The sequence below is a fragment of the Trachypithecus francoisi genome, unplaced genomic scaffold (assembly GCF_009764315.1).
Source record: "Trachypithecus francoisi isolate TF-2019V2 unplaced genomic scaffold, Tfra_2.0 Lachesis_group12, whole genome shotgun sequence".
In the NCBI taxonomy this organism is placed as follows: Eukaryota; Metazoa; Chordata; class Mammalia; order Primates; family Cercopithecidae; genus Trachypithecus; species Trachypithecus francoisi.
This window is the reverse complement of record NW_022681457.1, coordinates 121468360-121487256: the sequence shown is the minus strand read 5'-3', so window position 1 is coordinate 121487256 and position 18897 is coordinate 121468360. Positions and strand designations below refer to the sequence as shown.

The 18897-nt window shown below is 58.3% G+C and overlaps 1 protein-coding gene across 1 annotated transcript; it reads left to right on the top strand.

Moving 5' to 3' along the window:
* Nucleotides 1-1092: 1092 nt before the first annotated feature.
* On the top strand, nt 1093-18176 carry SCNN1D (sodium channel epithelial 1 subunit delta). The gene is made up of 14 exons (XM_033228770.1): nt 1093-1342; nt 12661-12772; nt 14407-14783; nt 15173-15380; nt 15483-15673; nt 15852-15940; nt 16017-16180; nt 16284-16382; nt 16746-16863; nt 16951-17029; nt 17111-17168; nt 17374-17432; nt 17544-17619; nt 17731-18176. Exons 2-14 carry the CDS (start codon nt 12707-12709, stop codon nt 18070-18072), a joined length of 1926 nt encoding a protein of 641 aa, XP_033084661.1. The 5' UTR covers nt 1093-1342; nt 12661-12706; the 3' UTR covers nt 18073-18176.
* The last annotated feature ends 721 nt before the right edge of the window (nt 18177-18897 follow it).

Genomic DNA, 18897 nt, shown 5'->3' with positions numbered 1-18897 from the left:
GGAGGGAGGAGTGGGGGGAGGGCGGGGCGGTCGGCGCGTGCGCACTGGCGGCCGGCTCCGGGCACCGTTAGTGGGCGCGAGAGCCCCGGACCCTGAAGCCGCGCGCTTACGTCCCCACGTGCCACGCCCCAGGGCGGCAGGCCCGGCTGAGGGCGACCCCGGTGGAGAAAGGACCCCCACCCTCCCGCCTCCCGGCTCCCGCCTTGTCCTCCGCTCCCACACCCCACCCGGCCCTTAGGGGAGGCGCGGCGCGGCCCCGGCGTGGAGCGTCCCGGGCGCCTGGAGGCCTGGCTCGTTCAGGGACCCGAGAGTGATACGCGTGGGATCGCTTTGCCACCCACATCCGCGCCCCAGCACCCTCTCCTGCGGGAGCCTTCCCAGCCCCGGGACGCCCCCGCCCCAGCACCTTCCCCCTGCAGGTGCCTGGCCCAGCCCCGGGACGCCCCTGACCTCCCTCTGGACAGACTGCAGAAAGCGCGGGGCGCGGCGTCCTCTCCACCTCTCTCTGACCCCAGACACATTGGGAGGGAGCTGTAGGTGGCCAGGCGCTGGGGTAGGACGCTGAGGGCAGGCACGCAGCCCACTGCCTCCCCGAGAGGCAGCTGAGGACAGCGGGGAGCTGAGGGTAGTCCCCTGGTGGGGGATCGGGAGGTGGACCTCGCCAACTGGCTGCCCCAACCCTGATGGCCTCTCAGGGACAACCACAGGTCAGCAAGGTGGCTGAACACTGAGGGTCGGTCCCGCTGTGGCTACGGGCAGAGGGCAGGCTGTGTCCATGCTCAGCCTGACTCTGCCCCTCCGAGACACCTTGGTGGGGATCTGAGACGCTGCTGCAGGTCCTGGGGCAGAAGCCAGGAGGAATGTCCACGCAGCCTCAGCCCGTGGGAATCCAGCCTGCCTCCATTCCTCACGTCACAGGCACCACCTTCAGAAAACAGCTCAGCATCCAGCCTCCTTCCTCTGCCTCCTCTCAGGCCTCTGCCGTTCCCATGCAGGGCGGGCCGAGCTGTTTTTACAGCATGGAAAGTTATGTAAGGGAAGCCACACCGGCTGCAGATACAGGCACCAGCACGTCCACTCGCTTGCATGCTCACGGCTGTAGCCCGTGGCAGATGGAGGCCCGCCCTGCCTTGTTTGTTCCTCAGTAGTGTGTGATGAGAGCGCACCTTTGGGGACTCTGCAGGTGGGAAGGCGGCAGTGAGGCTCAGCTCAGAGGATCCTGCTCAGGAGCATGGCTGAGTCACACCCCAGGGAGAAGGGGCCTGGGACAGGTGTGACCAGCATGTCTTGCCAAGACCCCACCATGGCCCTTACCCCACCCACCCGCATTTGTGGCCTTCTGGTAAGCAAGACACAGGCTGCCCAGGCCTCTAGCCAAAGAGCCGACGGCCTTAGCCAGTGGGATTGGCACAAGCAGCCAGGTTGGTGGCGGATGGTGGCTGTAACCTTCTCAACCCTGAGATTGCCCTCCCAGGGCAGGAGCAGCCCTTCTGCTGTGGGCCGGCGCTCAGGAGGGGCTTCCTCTGGCAGCTTCAGGAATAGGACAACAGGGACCACCCTCAGCATCTTGGGCAGTGGGGGGCACCCTCTGCTTTGGGGACCCAATGAAACATCCCCCAACCCAGTTGCCACCTCCTGCCCCCACCTCCTCCAGCCCCCAGGGTCGGACCAGAAAGCCTTGGCTGCCTCTGAACAGCAGGGACTGTCTGGCCGGCGGGGGCTTGAGGGACAGAGAATCCCAACTTGGAGGGTGCAAACCCAAAAGCATCTGAGGAAGGTCTCAGTCCCTTTAGAAAGTTGATTTGCCACGGTTAAGAACACACCCATGACAGCCTCAGGAGGTGCCCAAGGTGCTTGTGGCACAGCTGCTTTTATACATGTTAGGGAGACGTGATTTATTTACACGGGTTCAATCGGAAAGGGCAGGATAAGTTGGGGTGGTGTGGGGGGACTTCTGGGTTACAGGTAGATTCAAAATGATTCTGATTGACAGTTGGTTGAAAGAGTTATTATCAACAGAAAGGAATGTCTGGGTTTCAGTAAGGGTTTGTGGTTTTGCATGCAGCTGAAGCCTCGGGTCTCCAGCTTCAGAGAGAATACCTTGTAAATGTTTGCTATCAGACTTAAGGCCTATGTTGATGTTAATGCTGGTCAGCTTTTCCTGAATTCCAAAAGGGAGGAGGCATGACCTACGACCCCCTCCCACCATGGCCTGAGCAAGTTTCCAGGTTAACATTGGAATGTCCTTGGCTGAGAGGAGGGCTCCACACGGATGGTTGGGGAGCCTTAGGGTTTAATTTTTGGTTTGCATTCACCCCTTCTGGCCAAGCTTTGCCAGAGGCAACATCAATGGCTACCAAATCTTTATTGTGTCTCATAGCATTGCTGGGCTGGTATGGCTGCCTACCCTGGGTCAATCCCGCCCCTTAGTAGGACTCCCTCCGACCCAGGGACTTATAGTTAAAAGATTTACAGCCCATTAAAATGTCTAGGCCAGATAGGAATGGACATGGACCGGCATTCATTACCCCTTAAAACAATTTTTTTTTTTTTTTCAGATGGAGTCTCGCTCTGTCCCCCAAGCTGGAGTGCAGTGGCCTGATCTCAGCTCACTGCAGCCTCCGCCTCCCGGGTTCCACTGAGTCTCCTGCCTCAGTCTCCTGAGCAGCTGGAACTATAGGCATGCACCACCACACCTGGCTAATTTTGGGATTACAGGCGTGAGCCACCATGCCCGATCTATCATGTAACATTTTTATAAATTCCTTTTTTACTAAATGTATTTGCAGCTTACACAGACCATTCACAACATGTGGACTTTCTAGTTTGTTCTGAACATCCCTTTTTTAAAAACAACCAGTCATTTATTTAAGGACATTTACCATACAAGATTCTTTCTCATATAAAATTATTTTTCTTTTAACCTTATTTAACAAAAAGACCTCTTTATATCTATAACTTTCCTCAGTCTCCCTTATTTTCTTGTTCTTTTTACTTCATTTTATACATAAACTTTAAATAAGCTTTGAATTAGACAAAATTATTTACCTTTTAATAAGAAATTTTGTAGAAAGAACATTTTCCTATAATTTTTTTTTTTTTTTTTACATGCAGTCTCACTCTGTTGCCCAAGCTGGAGTGCAATGGCTCGATCTCAGCTCACTGCAACCTCCCCTTTCCAGGTTCAAGTGATTCTCATGCCTCAGCTTCCTGAGTAGCTGGGAGTATAGGCATGCGCTACCACACCTGGCTAATTTTTTTATTTTTCAGTAGAGATGGGGTTTTGCCATGTTGGCCAGACTAGTCTCAAATTCCTGATCTCAGGTGATCTATCTGCCTCAGCCTCCCAAAGTTCTGGGATTACAGGCATGAGCCACCATGCGTGGCGTTCAGCTGGGTTTAGAGTTTTATAATGCTTATGTCAAGTTTTGACCCCTTATAAATCAATAAATGCAAACAAAAATGTATGCTGACAGTTTTAAAGACACTTTTTATATTACTTTACCAATACTTTTGGCTGGGCACAGTGGCTCATGCCTGTAATCCCAGCACTCTGGGAGGCTGAGGCGGGCGGATCATGAGGTCAGGAGATCAAGAACATCTTGGCTAACATGGTGAAACCCCATCTCTACTAAAATATACAAAAAATTAGCCAGGTGTGGTGTCGGGCGCCTGTAGTCCCAGCTACTCAGGAGGCTGAGGCAGAATAATGGCCTGAACCCAGAAGGTAAAACTTGCAGTGAGCCGAGATCATGCCACTGCACTCCAGCCTGGGGGCAGAGTGAGACTCCATCTCAAAAAAAAAAAAAAGATTTTACTTAATTCACGTGAAATTTGCTATTATGTACTAAATGTATGAGTACTCCTTAACTTAAGCCAATTTGGTACCTTATGGCCACAAAACATATAACAGAATCCACGTATGTACACATAAACATATCTGAACACGCATACACACTCATACAAAAATCCTACAGCTTTTGCTTTACACCTCTAACCATGACATATCAACACAAAGTCACTGGTTAGAAAAACAGGCTGGGCGCGGTGGCTTAAGCCTGTAATCCCAGCACTTTGGGAGGCCGAGACGGGCGGATCACGAGGTCAGGAGATTGAGACCATCCTGGCTAACACTGTGAAACCCCGTCTCTACTAAAAAATATAAAAAACTAGCCTGGCGAGGTGGCGGGCGCCTGTAGTCCCAGCTACTCGGGAGGCTGAGGCAGGAGAATGGCGTAAACCCGGGAGGTGGAGCTTGCAGTGAGCTGAGATCTGGCCACTGCACTCTAGCCCGGGCGACAGAGCGAGACTCCGTCTCAAAAAAAAAAAAAAGAAGAAAGAAAAGTAACAACTGGTCGGGCATAGTGGCTCACACCTGTCATCCTGGCATTTTGGTAGGCCAAGGCGAGCGGATTGCCTGAGGCCAGGAGTTCAAGACCAGCTTAGCCAACATGGTGAAACCACGTCTCTACTAAATTTACAAAAATTAGCCAGGCATGGTGGCTCACACTTGTAATCCCGGCTACGGCTACTTGGGAGTCTGAGGCAGGAGAATAGCTTGAACCCCGGAGGCAGAGGTTACAGTGAGCCAAGATCACACCACTGCACTCCATCCTGGGTGACACAGTGAGACTCTGTCTCAAAAAAGAAAAAAATAACAGCAACTTTAAAGCAGGCAGCAAAGGAAACAGAGAGGTAGAGAACTTAGGAACTCTACAGTTCTTTTTTTTTTTTTTTCTTTTTCTTTTTTTTTTTTTTGAAACAGAGTTTTGCTCTTGTGGCCTTGGCTGGGGTGCAATGGCATGATCTTGGCTCACTGCAACCTCCGCCTTCCAGGTTCAAGCTATTCTCCTGCCTAAGCTTCCCAAGTAGCTAGGATTACAGGTGAATGTCACCACGCCCGGCTCATTTTTGTATTTTTAGTAGAGATGGGGTTTCACCCTGTCGGCCAGGCTGGTCTCGAACTCCTGACCTCAGGTGATCCGCCCACTTTGGCCTCCCAAAGTGCTGGGATTACAGGGTAAGCCACCACACCTGGCCAGGAACTCTGTAGTTCTGTAGTTGCAGGCTGACCTTTGGGCTCTGAAATTTTCCTGGATAGAATTTGCCTGTCAGTTTAAAATGTGCCCCAGGCCGGGCGCGGTGGCTCAAGCCTGTAATCCCAGCACTTTGGGAGGCCGAGACGGGCGGATCACGAGGTCAGGAGATCGAGACCATCCTGGCTAACACGGTGAAACCCCGTCTCTACTAAAAAAAAAAAAAAATACAAAAAATTAGCCGGGCGAGATGGCGGGCGCCTGTAGTCCCAGCTACTCGGGAGGCTGAGGCGAGAGAATGGCGTAAACCCGGGAGGCGGAGCTTGCAGTGAGCTGAGATCCGGCCACTGCACTCCCGCCTGGGCAACACAGCAAGACTCCGTCTCAAAAAAAAAATAAAATAAAATAAAATAAAATGTGCCCCAAAAGACCATAATATGAAGCCAGCTGGGGCACTAGGAAACCCAGCATGCCCTTGACATTTTCAGTTTTACATCAACACTTGCAAGTAGAGGCGCCATAAAACCGGCGGGTGCCTGGAAGGAGGGCGTTCCCTGTCTTTCCTGAGCCTTACATTATTTCTCACTTTTTTTTTCTTGAAAGGAGGAACTGGGCTGTGACCCGGGGTTCTGTGGAGCGGGTTGAGTATGCCGGTTGTGGACGGGTCGTGGGCGGGACTCCACAGTGTGTCACCACTGAGGCATCTTCGCCCTCTTACGTGTGTCAGTTTCTCTCTCTGTAAGTCCAACACCTCTGAGAGGACTCAAAACACGGAGTGAGCCGGGCGCGGTGGCTCAAGCCTGTAATCCCAGCACTTTGGGAGGCCGAGACGGGCGGATCACAAGGTCAGGAAATCGAGACCATCCTGGCTAACACGGTGAAACCCCGTCTCTACTAAAAATACAAAAAACTAGCCGGGCGAGGTGGCGGCGCCTGTAGTCCCAGCTACTCGGGAGGCTGAGGCAGGAGAATGGCGTAAACCCAGGAGGCAGAGCTTGCAGTGAGCTGAGATCTGGCCACTGCACTCCAGCCTGGGCGACAGAGCGAGACTCCGGCTCAAAAAAAAAAAAAAAAAACACGGAGTGAGCAGCTCCTGCCTGCATCTCCTGGATGAGCCTTTAAACTGATTGCGTTGGGGGCCCCGGGGGGGCTGCTGCATGTCAGGGGGATCAGCCCACAAGACACACCCGCTTGGCTCAGTCACCCAGGGACGCCTTTCAGCTGGGAGGAGCAAAATGCCTTTCTTTCTGGAGCTGAGAAAGCTCAGTCTCTCATTTGTCTATACAAACAACAATTCAGTTCCTCATACAAACGCACGGACAAGCCAGTTGGGCTTAATTTTGGGAGAAAAAGCAACAGAGAAGACCCGAGGAGTGCACGTCCGAGCTAGAAAAAAACAGGGTCGTTCTCCTTGTCTTAAGAAAAAGGTGGCCGGGCGCGGTGGCTCAAGCTTGTAATCCCAGCACTTTGGGAGGCCGAGACGGGCGGATCACGAGGTCAGGAGATCGAGACCATCCTGGCTAACATGGTGAAACCCCGTCTCTACTAAAAAATACAAAAAACTAGCCGGGCGACATGGCGGGCGCCTGTAGTCCCAGCTGCTTGGGAGGCTGAGGCAGGAGAATGGCGTAAACCCAGGAGGCGGAGCTTGCAGTGAGCTGAGACCCGGCCACTGCACTCCAGCCTGGGCGGCAGAGCGAGACTCCGTCTCAAAAAAAAAAAAAAAAGAAAGAAAAAGGCGGCCGGGCGGGGTGGCTCACACATGTAAGCTCAGCACTTTGGGAGACCGAGGCAAGCGGATCACAAGGTCAGGAGATCAAGACCAGCCTGGCTAACACGGTGAAACCCCGTCTCTACTACAAATGCAAAAATTAGCAGGGTGTGGTAGCGGGCACCTGTAGTCCCAGCTACTCGGGAGGCTGAGGCAGGATAATGGTGTGAACCCAGGAGGCGGAGGTTACAGCAAGCCAAGATTGCGCCACTGCACTCCAGCCTGGGCAACAGAGCCAGACTCCGTCTCAAAAAAAAAAAAAAAAAAATTAGCCAGGTATGGTGGCGCACACCTGAAATCACAGCTACTTGGGAGGCTGAGGCAGGAGAATTGCTTGAACCCAAGAGGCGGAGGTTACAGTAAGCCGATACCACGCCACTGCACTCCAGCCTGGGTGACAGAGTAAGGCTTCGTCGCAAAAAAAAAAAAAAAAAAAAAAAAGAAAGAGAGAGAGAGAGAGAGAGAAAGAAAGAAAGAAAGGCGATTGGCTGGGTGTGGTGGCTCACGCCTGTAATCCCAGCACTTTGGGAGGCCGAGGCAGGGGGATCACCTGAGGTCAGGAGTTCAAGACCAGCCTGACCAACAAGGTGAAACCCCGTCTCTACTAGAAATACAAAAATTAGTCAAGCATGATGGCGGGCGTCTATAATCCCAGGTACTCAGGAGGCTGAGACAGGAGAATCACTTGAACCCGGGAGGTGGAGGTTGCAGTGAGACGAAATCATGCCACTGCACTCCAGCCTGGGCGACAGAGCAAGACTCAGTCTGAAAAAAAAAAAAGAAAAAAGACCAGCTGGTTGTCAATTTTAGTCATTAAGGAGGATTTCCAAGAGAAAAACCCCAATTCCTCTACTTCCCTAGGAATGGGGCCCCGTTCAAGACCGCTGTCTATCCTCCTGAAAACAGGAACGAAAATTCGAACTCCCCCTCCCTGTTGGATGTGAGCTCAAACTCCAGAAGTTACCAGCCTTCCATTGTCATGGAAGCAAGTAAAACTCCAGAAGAGGATTCACACAGCAAAATAAACTTCAGATCTCAACCAGATTGTGAGAGGTCAGGAATTGTGTGGGGAGCTCTGAGGCCTCAGTAAATTGTCCTGTTGGTCTGAGCCATAAGGAGAGCTTAAGCTGGTACCAGGCACCAGTAGGAAATCTGTCAACGGTCAGGGCACCTCCATTCAGAAGCCCTTCATGGTTACCAAGGTGCGAATCCACAAGTATCTGAGACACGTCTCAACCAATTTAGAAGGTTTATTTTGCCAAGCTTAAGGACGTGCCCGGGACACGGCCTCAGGAGGTCCTGACGACATGTACCCAAGGTGGTGTGGGTACAGCTTGCTTTCATACTTTTTTTTTTTTTTTTTGAGACGGAGTCTCTCTGTGTCGCCCAGGCTGGAGTCCAGTGGTGTGATCTCCATTCACTACAAGCTCCACCTCCCGGGTTCACACCATTCTCTTGCCTCAGCCTCCCAAGTAGCTGGGACTACCATGCCCAGCCAATTTTTGTATTTTTAGTAGAGACAGGATTTCACTGTGTTGGCCAAGATGGTCTCGATCTCTTGACCTTGTGACCCTCCCACGTTGGCCTCCCACAGTGCTGGGATTCCAGGGCTGAGCCACCGCGCCCGGCCTTACATTTTAGGGATATGAGACTTCAGCCGGGCGCGGTGGCTCACGCCTGTAATCCCAGCTCTCAGGGAGGCAGAGGCGGGAGGATAGCTTGAGCCCAGGAGTTCAAGACCTGCCTGGGTAATACAGCGAGACCCTGTTCTCCACAAAAAGGAAAAAAAAAAAAAAAAGACAAAAAAGGAATATGAGACTTCAATCAATACATGTAAGATTTACATTGGTTCCATCTGGAAGGGTGGAACCACTCCAACGGGGGCTTCCAGGTCATAGGTAGATGTAAAATGTTTCTGGGCCAGGTGCAGCGGCTCACACCTGTAATCCCAGCACTTTGGGAGGCCGAGGTAGGCAGATCACTTGAGCCCAGCAGTTCAGGGTCGGCCTGGGCAACATGACAAGACCCTATCTCGACAAAAAATACAAAAATGATCAGGGTGTGGTGGCACGTGCCTGTGATTCCAGCTACTGGAGAGGCTGAGGCAGAAGAATCGTGTGAACCTGGAAGGCGGAGGCTGCAGTGGGCCGAGGTCACACCACTGCACTCCAGCCTGGGCGACAGAGCAAAACTCTGTCTCAGAAAAAAAAAATCTGATTGGCAATTGGTGGAAAGAGTTATTATCAGTAGAAAGGAATGTCTGGTTGCAATATGGGGTTGTGGAGATGAACGTTTTATCACAGATGAAGCCACTAGGTCACAGGCCTCAGAGAGAAGCAACTGTAAATGCAAATGCTTCTCGTCCGACTCAAGGCCTGAGGGGAGGCTGATGCTGGTCAGTTGTGCCTGAATTCCAACAGGGAGGAGGCACGAGGTGCGTCCTACCCCCTTCCTATCATGGCTGAGCTAGTTTTTCAGGTTAACTTTGGAATGCCTGTGGCTGAGACCAGGGGTCCATTCAGACAGTTCAGGGCTTATAATTTTATTTTTGGTTTATGAGGAAACCTAGAAGGCAGCCCACACACACCTCACTCCTCCCAGTGGGGGACACTGGCCAGACCCCAGGCTCCACCTTCCCACCCTCAGCCCCCACCCAGGCTAGCAGCCGGGGGCACCTTAGTGCCTGTTCTGTGGGGGCTCCGCCAGACAGTGCAACTGATGCCCAGGGCTGAGGGGGCTCTGCCTGGGAGGCTCTTCACCTGCCTGGGTACAGGACCCCAGAGGGACCCCAGGCCACCCCTGGCCTGCCCACGCCCACAGGAATCCTGACCTTGGGCTGCATGTCTGTTGCACCAGAACCCTCCCAGGGCTGACTCAGAGTGACCCTGAGTGGGGGATGCTCACCCCAGGGGAGGAAACTGGGCTCTGGGGTAGGAGGTCCTGGCTGGGGTCCCACAGATGTCAGGTGCCTGCCATCTCCAGGGTGGCACTGGCATGGGAGACAACACCGCTCCCTCATTACCTGTGGCCTGGCTACCTTAGTGGCCCACAGGGGTGAGCTCACAGCCATGCTCGGTAGATGCGGCCTGGCCGTCCTTCCTGGGAAACGGCAGAGGCATGGGGTCAAAGGGAGCCAGGGATGCCTGCCCGTCCCTTCTCTCATTCAGGCTCACGTGGTCATGGGGCAGTGACCACAGGACCCCCACATGCCAGGAACTGGGTTCACCCCACCCCACCCCCTGCACCGGGCCAGCGAGGGGATGACCCAGAAGAGGGGGAGGACCATTTGGCTTCACCAGCACCAGACATGTGCTCTGTGGCCACCCCCTCTGCCTCCTCTCTGGCCCGATACAGGGGTGTGGGACGGGGAGTGTAGTCGGGAGCTGTGTGATCCAGCTGAGATGTGCTTGGACTCAGGCCCTGCAGGGCTTGGGTCATTGAAGGTGTGCCCTGCCCCCTGCCAGGGCTCCCACTCCCACAGGAAGCCGGGGGCCTTGCTCCCTGTAAGCTGCCCTTTGGCTGGACCAGGCCCCTCTGGCCGGACCTGGGCTCTCTCCCTGTCTGCACGCTGCACCAAGGCTGGGCTCTCTGCCAGGCCACTCCCAAGGACACAGGGAGGCACAGGCTGCTTCCAGCCACAATCACTAACAAGCACCTAGGACCTTGCCCCTGGCTGCCAAGTAGCCCCCTGGGCCATGTGCGCCCTGTCTCCTCAGCAGGTGCGGCCCACCCACAAAGCCGCCCAGATGTGGTGGGGGAGATGCCCCAGGCTTGTGCTGTGTCCGGGGGCCCTGCCGCTGGCCGGTGGGGTCTCCATGACATCAGCTCCCCCTGCCACAAGCTTGGAGAAGCGCCCCAGCCCCATCTGGCGCTCGAGGAAATGAGCGCAGAGAGGTTGAGTAACTTGGGAAGGCCATGCCACCAGTGACAAAGCTGTGATTCTCACGGGCCTGGGTGACTCCAGCACAACTTCCCTCTCCGGGACGTCACTGGTGGCAGCTGCTTCCTTCCAGAGCCTGCAGGCAGGTGACCTCACCCTCCTCAGAGCCATGGCTCTGCTGCTGGACTCTGTGGGGCTGGGCTCCCCCAGCCAAGCCCAGGGACCACTTGGGACAGGATGTCAGGAACACAGAGCCCACCCTTCCAACCTGGGCCCGGCTGGGTCTGGTCATCTGGGATGGTGAGGCCACCTGGATATCTAGGGTCCCACAGTAGACAGGGGTGGGGTGGTCCTGGGGGACAGGGACACCTGCCTTCCACACACAACCACACTGGGGCTAAGGATGCCAGCCTGGGAGACTGTGATTTGGACCCTGACAGTAGCACGTGGTCTTACCGTGTGCGAGGTCTTAGCGTGTGTGTGGTCTTAGCATGTGTGAGGTCTTAGCGTGTGCACAGTCTTAGCATGTGTGTGGTCTTTGCATGTGTGAGGTCTTAGCGTGTGCATGGTCTTAGCATGTGTGAGGTCTTAGCATGTGTGAGGTCTTAGCGTGTGTGTGGTCTTAGTGTGTCATGAGTCACTTTCTTTTTTTTTTTGAGACGGAGTCTCACTCTGCCACTCTCCTGCCTCAGCCTCCCGAGTAGCTGGGACTACAGGTGCTGCCACCACGCCCAGCTCATTTTTTGTGTTTTTAGTAGAGATGGGGTTTTACAGTGTTAGCTGGGATGGTCTTGATCTCCTGCCCTCGTGATCCACCCACCTCGGCCTCCCAAAGTGCTGGGATTACAGGCGTGAGCCACTGCGCCCAGCCGTCGTGAGTCACTTTCACGTGTGCCAGCATCTTGGTGTGTGTGGTGTGAGTGTGGACTGAAAACATGCTGTGCCTTTAGCGTGTGACATGCCATATTAGCGTGTGGTGCGTCATCTTAGTGTGCGGTGTGGTTGGTGGTGGCTGTAGTGTCCAGCAGGGAGGGTGAGCCACTGTGCCCACTCAGGGGAGCAGGTGCCATCTCCACACCGGGCCCTTGGTGGTTCCCACATTAGCACCTGTCCCAGTGGCTGGGCCTCTGGTCCCGAGAGACACTGGATCTGGGAGCTGAGGTCCCCACTCAGTGTCTGTCAGCCACATACTCTTGTGGTCAGAGCTGCAGGAGGAGAGCGGGCAGGGAAGGGAGGGAGTGCTGGGAGTCCACAACAGCGCTGGATCTGAGTTCCAGGAGCTGGCAGAGAAAGATGGGGCTTCCGGGCCGGGCGCGGTGGCTCAAGCCTATAATCCCAGCACTTTGGGAGGCTGAGGTGGGCAAATCATCTGAGGTTGGGAGTTCAAGACCAGCCTGACCAGCATGGATAAACCCCATCTCTACTAAAAATACAAAATTGGCCGGGCATGGTGGCACATGCCTATAATCCCAGCTACTGAGGAGCAGGAGAATTACTTGAACCCGGGAGGTGGAGGTTGCAGTGAGTCGAGATCGCGCCATTGCACTCCAGCCTGGGCAACAAGAGTCAAACTCCATCTCAAAAAGAAAGAGAGAAAGAGAAAGAGAGAGAGAGAGAGGGAGAGGGGGAGGGAGGGAGGGAGGGAGAGAGAGACAGAGAGAGAGAAAGTAAAAAAGAAAAGGAAGGAAGGGAGGAAGGAAGGAAGCAAGGAAGGAAAGAAAGAGGCTTCCAAGGGGGTCTCAGCCCAACACTGCCCCCCCCCTACAGAGGCTACAGCCCCTTACTCTCAGCCAGGGTCAGGACCTCGGTCCTCCCCTGCAGGGCTCAGGATGGGAAAGGCTCGCCTGCAGAGGGATGGGCATCTCTGTCCTCCAGGAATTCCCCTTCTGGGTCCAGGGCAGGTGTGGCCGCCCTGGCTGGGCCCTCCCTCGCCTGCAGCACGGCCCCACGCCCAGCTGGCCTGTTTTAAATAGGAGGCCACAGGCTCCATCCTGCTTCAGAGCTGCCAGCTGCCCCGCAATGGCTGAGCGCCTAAGCATGAACGGGAGAATGCAAGCAGCCGCACAGTGGGGCTCCCACCTCCAGGTATGGTGGGGGGGTTGGGGTGAGGGGGGTTGCGGTGGGGGGTTGGGGTGAGGGGGCCCTGCCTCGAGGTACCGTGGGGGTTTGGGGTGGGTGTGGGGGGCTCCCACCTCAAGGTACCAGGGGCTGGGTTGGGGGGTCTCCTTCCGATGCCTGGGCCTGTGTGCCATCAGGAATGGTATTGCATCGTGGCGATGGGGCAGGTCATCCCTGAGTGCCTCCTCACCCTGGAAAGGGCTGTGTCCCATTGGGGGTACATAGTGTGTGCTGGAGAGACCCTGGGAGAACACTGCAGACACGGCGCGTCCAGGCGCCGCGCACCCCATGGGTTGCCCACATGTGAACACATGTGTTGGCCACGTGACATGGCACAGAGGCAGGTGGGGTGGAGAGGCCAGTGTCATCCTGTCTCACACACACACACGCACGCACGTGCACATGCAGGGTGGGGTCTGGCTCCTCTCTGACTGGGGGTCCAGGCCCTGCCTCATCTGAGAAGCCCTAGGGGCCCTGACGGACCCTCCAGACCCCAATCCAGAGCTCCCGCGTCTCCTGACCTGGCAGCCCCCGCTATGGGGGATGGCGCTGCCCTGTCTATGCGCCAGGTGGAGATGAGGAGTGGGGACTGGAGTCAGACTTTCCGAGCTTCTTAGCCTCCCTGCTCAGAACGGCCGGGGGGACGCAGAGTGAGCAGAGCCATGTGCCTGGTGGTGGAGCTCCTGGCTGGGCTTCCTGGAGGCCTGTGGGGGCCACACACCCGAGGAGAGCCACTTCCACCCAGTGTCCCCAGGCCCCGAAGCTTCTGGATCGTTCTGGCACCTCCCCAGAGTACCCTGGTGCAGACCTGGGCAGTGGGACAGAGCTGAGGCCTCACAGACCCAGACCAAGACAGACAGTGTGAAAATCCTGAAGGAGTCGTCGTGGTGTGAATCCGCACGTCTGCGGCCCCTCCAAGCTGGCTGCGAGAGCTGGGCCTATCCCAGGACTCCAGAGCCTCCAGCACAGGACTGGGCAGGCAGTGGCTCGGTTTCCTGGGGCCCTTGTGTCTCCACAGCCCACCCTGGCATTCAGCTCAGTGGGGCCACCCTGGGCCACAGTGCCGAGCGGTGTCCAGGCCAGACGCTTCCCGGACTTGGTTGGATGGGCCTGGCACAGTCAGTCCTCAGCAGGCCACACTGGGGGCTGGGGTGGGTGCAGCCATCAGGGACAAGAAGGGCAAGTCTTCCCCAGGGCCCCAGACCCCCAGGCTGGGCCCATGGACACGCTACAGTCCTTGCCTTTTGGTGGATCACCTGGGCCTGTGGCTCCCCAGAGGCCCAGCCACCTGTAGGGACGGCAGCACAGACCCACTCAGCGCAACCCTGCCTGCAAACGGGGCCAGGCAGGGCCTGGACACCCTGTTCTCTGAGTCCTGCTGCCCCAGCAGCTCAAACTCAAACTCAGCTCCTACACTAACACGTGCCAGGGTGGGTGTATCCAGGGAGAAGGGCGCAGTGTGGTAGCACCCAGCGAGGGGCTTGTCCGAGCAACCAAAAGGCAGGGCGGGGCACGGGTGGCTGAGGGACACGACAGGCCCAGGGTGGGGAGGCCTGAGTGGCTGCAGGCTGGGCCCTGCTGAGGCTGCTTTTTGCACACAGGCTGCAGCCCAGATGCCCCCCAGGCTGGGGCCACCATCAGCACCACCGCTGCCGCCCCAGGAGGGGCACCAGGAAGGACACCAGGAGGGGCACCAGGAGGGGCTGGTGGAGCTGCCCGCCTCGTTCCGGGAGCTGCTCACCTTCTTCTGTACCAACGCCACCATCCACGGTATCATCCGCCTGGTCTGCTCCAGCAGAAACCGCCTCAAGACGACGTCCTGGGGGCTGCTGTCCCTGGGAGCCCTGGTCGCACTCTCTTGGCAGCTGGGGCTCCTCTTGGAGCATCACTGGCACCGCCCGGTCCTCATGGCCGTCTCTGTACACTCAGAGCGCAAGCTGCTCCCACTGGTCACCCTGTGTGACGGGAACCCACGCCGGTGAGGGCCAGGGCTGTCGGCGGGAGGGGTGGCCGCCCCAGCTCCTCGCCCCGTGACTGTCCCTGACCAAAGCCCCACTGGCCCCTTTAGCCGAGGAGGGGGCTCGGTGTGGTCAGTGCCACCCTGGAGGGACACCCGGGCCCTCAGGAGAGGTGGGGGAGGGGGAGGCTTTCCAGAAGAAGGGAAGATGGGAGGGGCTGTGAGCAGGCTGGACTCTGGGGCCGACCTCACTGGCAGCCACTGCCTCCAATTCCAGCTCCAGGTCCAGCTCACCCCACTGGGCATCCTGAGTGGGGGAGGCACTGCTGTCCCGACAGCATACACTGGGATGCTGGAGCCAATGTGGGGCCCCGGGCCAGTGACTCTGACTCTAGGGCCCTGCCTCCCAGGCCGAGTCTGGTCCTCCGCCATCTGGAGCTGCTGGACGAGTTTGCCAGGGAGAACATTGACTCCCTGTACAAGGTCAACTTCAGCAAAGGCAGAGACGCCCTCTCCGCCGCCGTCCCCCGCCGCGAGCCCCGCTTCCACCTGGACCGGGAGATCCGTCTACAGAGGCTGAGCCACTCGGGCAGCCGGGTCAGAGTGGGGTTCAGACTGGTGAGTGTCCCAGCCAGGGCCTGTGGCCATCAGGGCCTCGAGTGGGGAGCGGGGCCCGGACTGCTGCTGGCCACAGAGCTGACCCTCCCTCCCCTCCCCTAGTGCAACAGCACGGGCGGCGACTGCTTCTACCGCAGCTACACGTCCGGTGTGGCGGCTGTCCAGGACTGGTACCGCTTCCACTATGTGGACATCCTAGCCCTATTGCCCACGGCGTGGGAGGACAGCCACGGGAGCCAGGACGGCCACTTCGTCCTCTCCTGCAGTTACGACGGCATGGACTGCCAGGCCCGGTGAGCGTGGCGGGGGGGGGGCCACTCCCTCCGTCCCGCCCCACAGAGCATGGCCACACCCCTGGGGTTCCTCAGGCTGGATGCTGGGAACCGCCGAAGGCTGGCCATGGCCCCTCAGACCAGCGTGATGGACGCGGGTGGCCAACATTCAGGGTCTGAGCTCAGCTTCTCATACCAGGCAGTTCCAGACCTTCCATCACCCCACCCATGGCAGCTGCTATACGGTTGATGGCGTCTGGACAGCTCAGCGCCCTGGCATCACCCATGGTGAGTGCCAGCCCTCGGCCGGTGTAGGGGCAACGGTGCAGGTCAGGTGGCCTCACACCAGCTCTCGGCCTCCCAGGAGTCGGCCTCGTCCTCAGGGTTGAGCAGCAGCCTCACCTCCCTCTGCTGTCCACGAGGGCCGGCATCAAGGTCATGGTTCACGGCCGTAACCACACGCCCTTCGTGGGGCACCACAGCTTCAGCATCCGGCCAGGGACGGAGGCCACCATCAGCATCCGAGAGGTGAGCTGGTCTCTGCAGCCCACCTCTGGCCCGGGGCCTCCTGCCCAACCTGGGCTTTGGGGGGTGGGGGCAGGGCCCCTGGAACTGAAGCGTCCCCTCCCAGGATGAGGTGCACCGGCTCGGGAGGCCTTACAGCCACTGCACATCAGGCGGGGAGGGCGTGGAGGTGGAGCTGCTACACAACACCTCCTACACCAGGCAGGTGAGGCTGGGCTGGGGAGTGCGGGGGGGGGGGTGAGGCTGGCTGGGGGTCACGGGGGGAAGTGAGGCTGGGCTGACAGGGGGCACGGGGTAATGGGGGAGGGGTCTGGGAGGGTACCGGAGGGCCTGGGAAAGGGGCAGTCCCCATGGAGGCCCCCACTCCGTCCCCTGTGTACCCACTCCATCCCCCATGTCCCCGCTCTGTCCCTCTGTCCCTCGTGTCCCAGCTCCATCCCGCGTGTCCCTACTCAGTCCCCCATCCCCCATGTCCTCACTCCATTCCCCGTGTCCCAGCCTCGTCCCCCATGTCCCTGCTCCGTCCCCTGTGTCCCCATTCCATCCCCCGTGTCCCTGCTCTGTCTAGGCCTGCCTGGTGTCCTGCTTCCAGCAGCTGATGGTGGAGACCTGCTCCTGCGGCTACTACCTCTACCCGCTGCCGACAGGGGCTGAGCACTGCAGCTCTGCCCGGCACCCTGCCTGGGGTGAGTCCTGCCCACTGCCTCCCACTCTGCCAGCCATGAGCCGGGGGTCATGGCAAGCCTCACACATGCCCCTGACCCCTCCCCCAGGACACTGCTTCTACCGCCTCTACCAGGACCTGGAGACCCACCGGCTCCCCTGTACCTCCCGCTGCCCCAGGCCCTGCAGGTGAGACGGGGGTGTTGGGGTCAGGGCCAGGGGTCATTGCCCTGAGTAGCTGGCAGGTGACGCCCCGGCTGTCTCTTCCAGGGAGTCTGCATTCAAGCTGTCCTCTGGGACCTCCAGGTGGCCTTCCGCCAAGTCGGCTGTGAGTCCCCAAAGGGGTGGGGTGGGGGTGTGGACAGCCAGGCAGACCCCACAGGACCCACGAAGCCCACCCAAGACAAAGGCAGGGCCGGGGCTGACCCAGCCTCTGCCCTGTGGTCTCTGCCCCCACATCCACCCATGGAACCCGGGATGGCTGGGGTCATGGGGGAGCCGTGGCCCTAGCAAACCTTCCCGGCTCCCAGCAGGGCTGGACTCTGGCTGCGCTTGGTGAACAGGGGCTGCCGCGTCAGAGCCACAGACAGCGGTGAGTGCACCCTCACCCTCCAGAGGGGCATCCCAGCCCCTCTCCCCTTACAGCTCCCCTCCCCATCATGAAGGTCTGGGCCAGCACCCTCATGCCTCTATCCTGCCCCAGGAACAACCTGGCCAAAATCAACATTGTCTACCAGGAACTCAACTACCTCTCGGTGGAGGAGGCGCCCGTGTACTCGGTGAGCTTCGGCCCCCAGACTGGGCTAGGGTGGGGGCAGGGCCAGTGGCTGGCCCTGCACAGAAGGGGCACGGGGCCCAGGCCCACCCCTCATGCCCCACCCCACCCTCAGGTGCCGCAGCTGCTCTCAGCCATGGGCAGCCTCTGCAGCCTGTGGTTTGGGGCCTCCGTCCTCTCCCTCCTGGAGCTCCTGGAGCTGCTGCTTGACGCTTTGGCCCTCACCCTGTTGCTGGGCGGACGCTGGCTCCACAGGGTGTGGTTCTCCCGGCCCAGAGCCAGCCCTGCCTCAGGGTCATCCAACATCAAGCCAGAGGCCAGTCACATGCCCACGCCTGCAGGTGGGACATCAAACAACCTGGGGCCCAGCAGGCCTCATCTCCCACAGATAATGCTTCCAGAGGCTCTGGAGAGAGTCTCAGCTGAAGAGAGTTGGGACTGGGCCCCGGCCCCTTGAGACTCTGGACACCTGAACCAGACCTGCCAGGGCTGTGTGATCTCTCGGCCTAGTCCTTGGAGCTGTGGCAGCAGCATGTTCCCCAGCTGCCCAGGGTGGGCCCAACCAGCGGCTGCAGGGCCTTCCCAGGTCATCCAGTGGCCGAGGAAGCAGCACGCGCGGCCGTGGGGAGGCAGGGCGCTGGGCATGTCAGCGCCTCTGGTCAACCACCCACGCTGCCTGGGGCGGGTCTCAAGGAGGCCCAGGGAGGAGGGGGCTTCCTGAGTGCACATGAGTGCAGCTGGAGGTGCTGACACGCGGTGATGTGCCCATGCTCCGTCTGTCTGTCTCTGCATGTCCACACGTCTGATGCACCTATGTGCGTGTGTCAATCGCTGCTGCCTCAGCTGGGGGGAGGCAGAAGGCAAGGCGGAGCCCCCACGCACACACGGGCTGCTCTGAAATAAAGCTGTGGACTCCACCTGGTGGCCAGTGTGTGCCTGTGCGCCCCTCCAGCCACCCGTCCCTGGTGAGCTGAATCCCTGACTGCACCTGGCGCCTCCCTGGGCACAGGGCCCAGGACAGGACCAGCCCCAGCCTAGCCTCGCCGGTTCGCGTCCAATGACCCCTGGCCCTGACCCCAACACCCCTCTTCCCACCAGGGGACTCAGTCTAGGACAGAGAAGGGTAGAGGGTGAGACAATGGGGGCCAGGGGCATCAGGAGCCAGATTTTGTCAAAGAAGCCTCAGGCCGCCATCAGGCCGGTGCAGCCTGTTGGAGTCTGACTCAAGTGCTACCTGGCTCAGGAATGCCCTTTGGGGAAGGCAGGGGACGCAGACACTCCC

Bases quoted from the DNA above. Each gene is read 5' to 3' on its own strand.
- SCNN1D (XM_033228770.1), top strand. From the start codon at position 12,707: ATGGCTGAGCGCCTAAGCATGAACGGGAGAATGCAAGCAGCCGCACAG. The intron at 15,674-15,851 runs GTGAGCGTGGCG...TTCTCATACCAG, and splicing joins GGCATGGACTGCCAGGCCCG to GCAGTTCCAGACCTTCCATC. The intron at 17,433-17,543 runs GTGAGTGCACCC...ATCCTGCCCCAG, and splicing joins CGTCAGAGCCACAGACAGCG to GAACAACCTGGCCAAAATCA.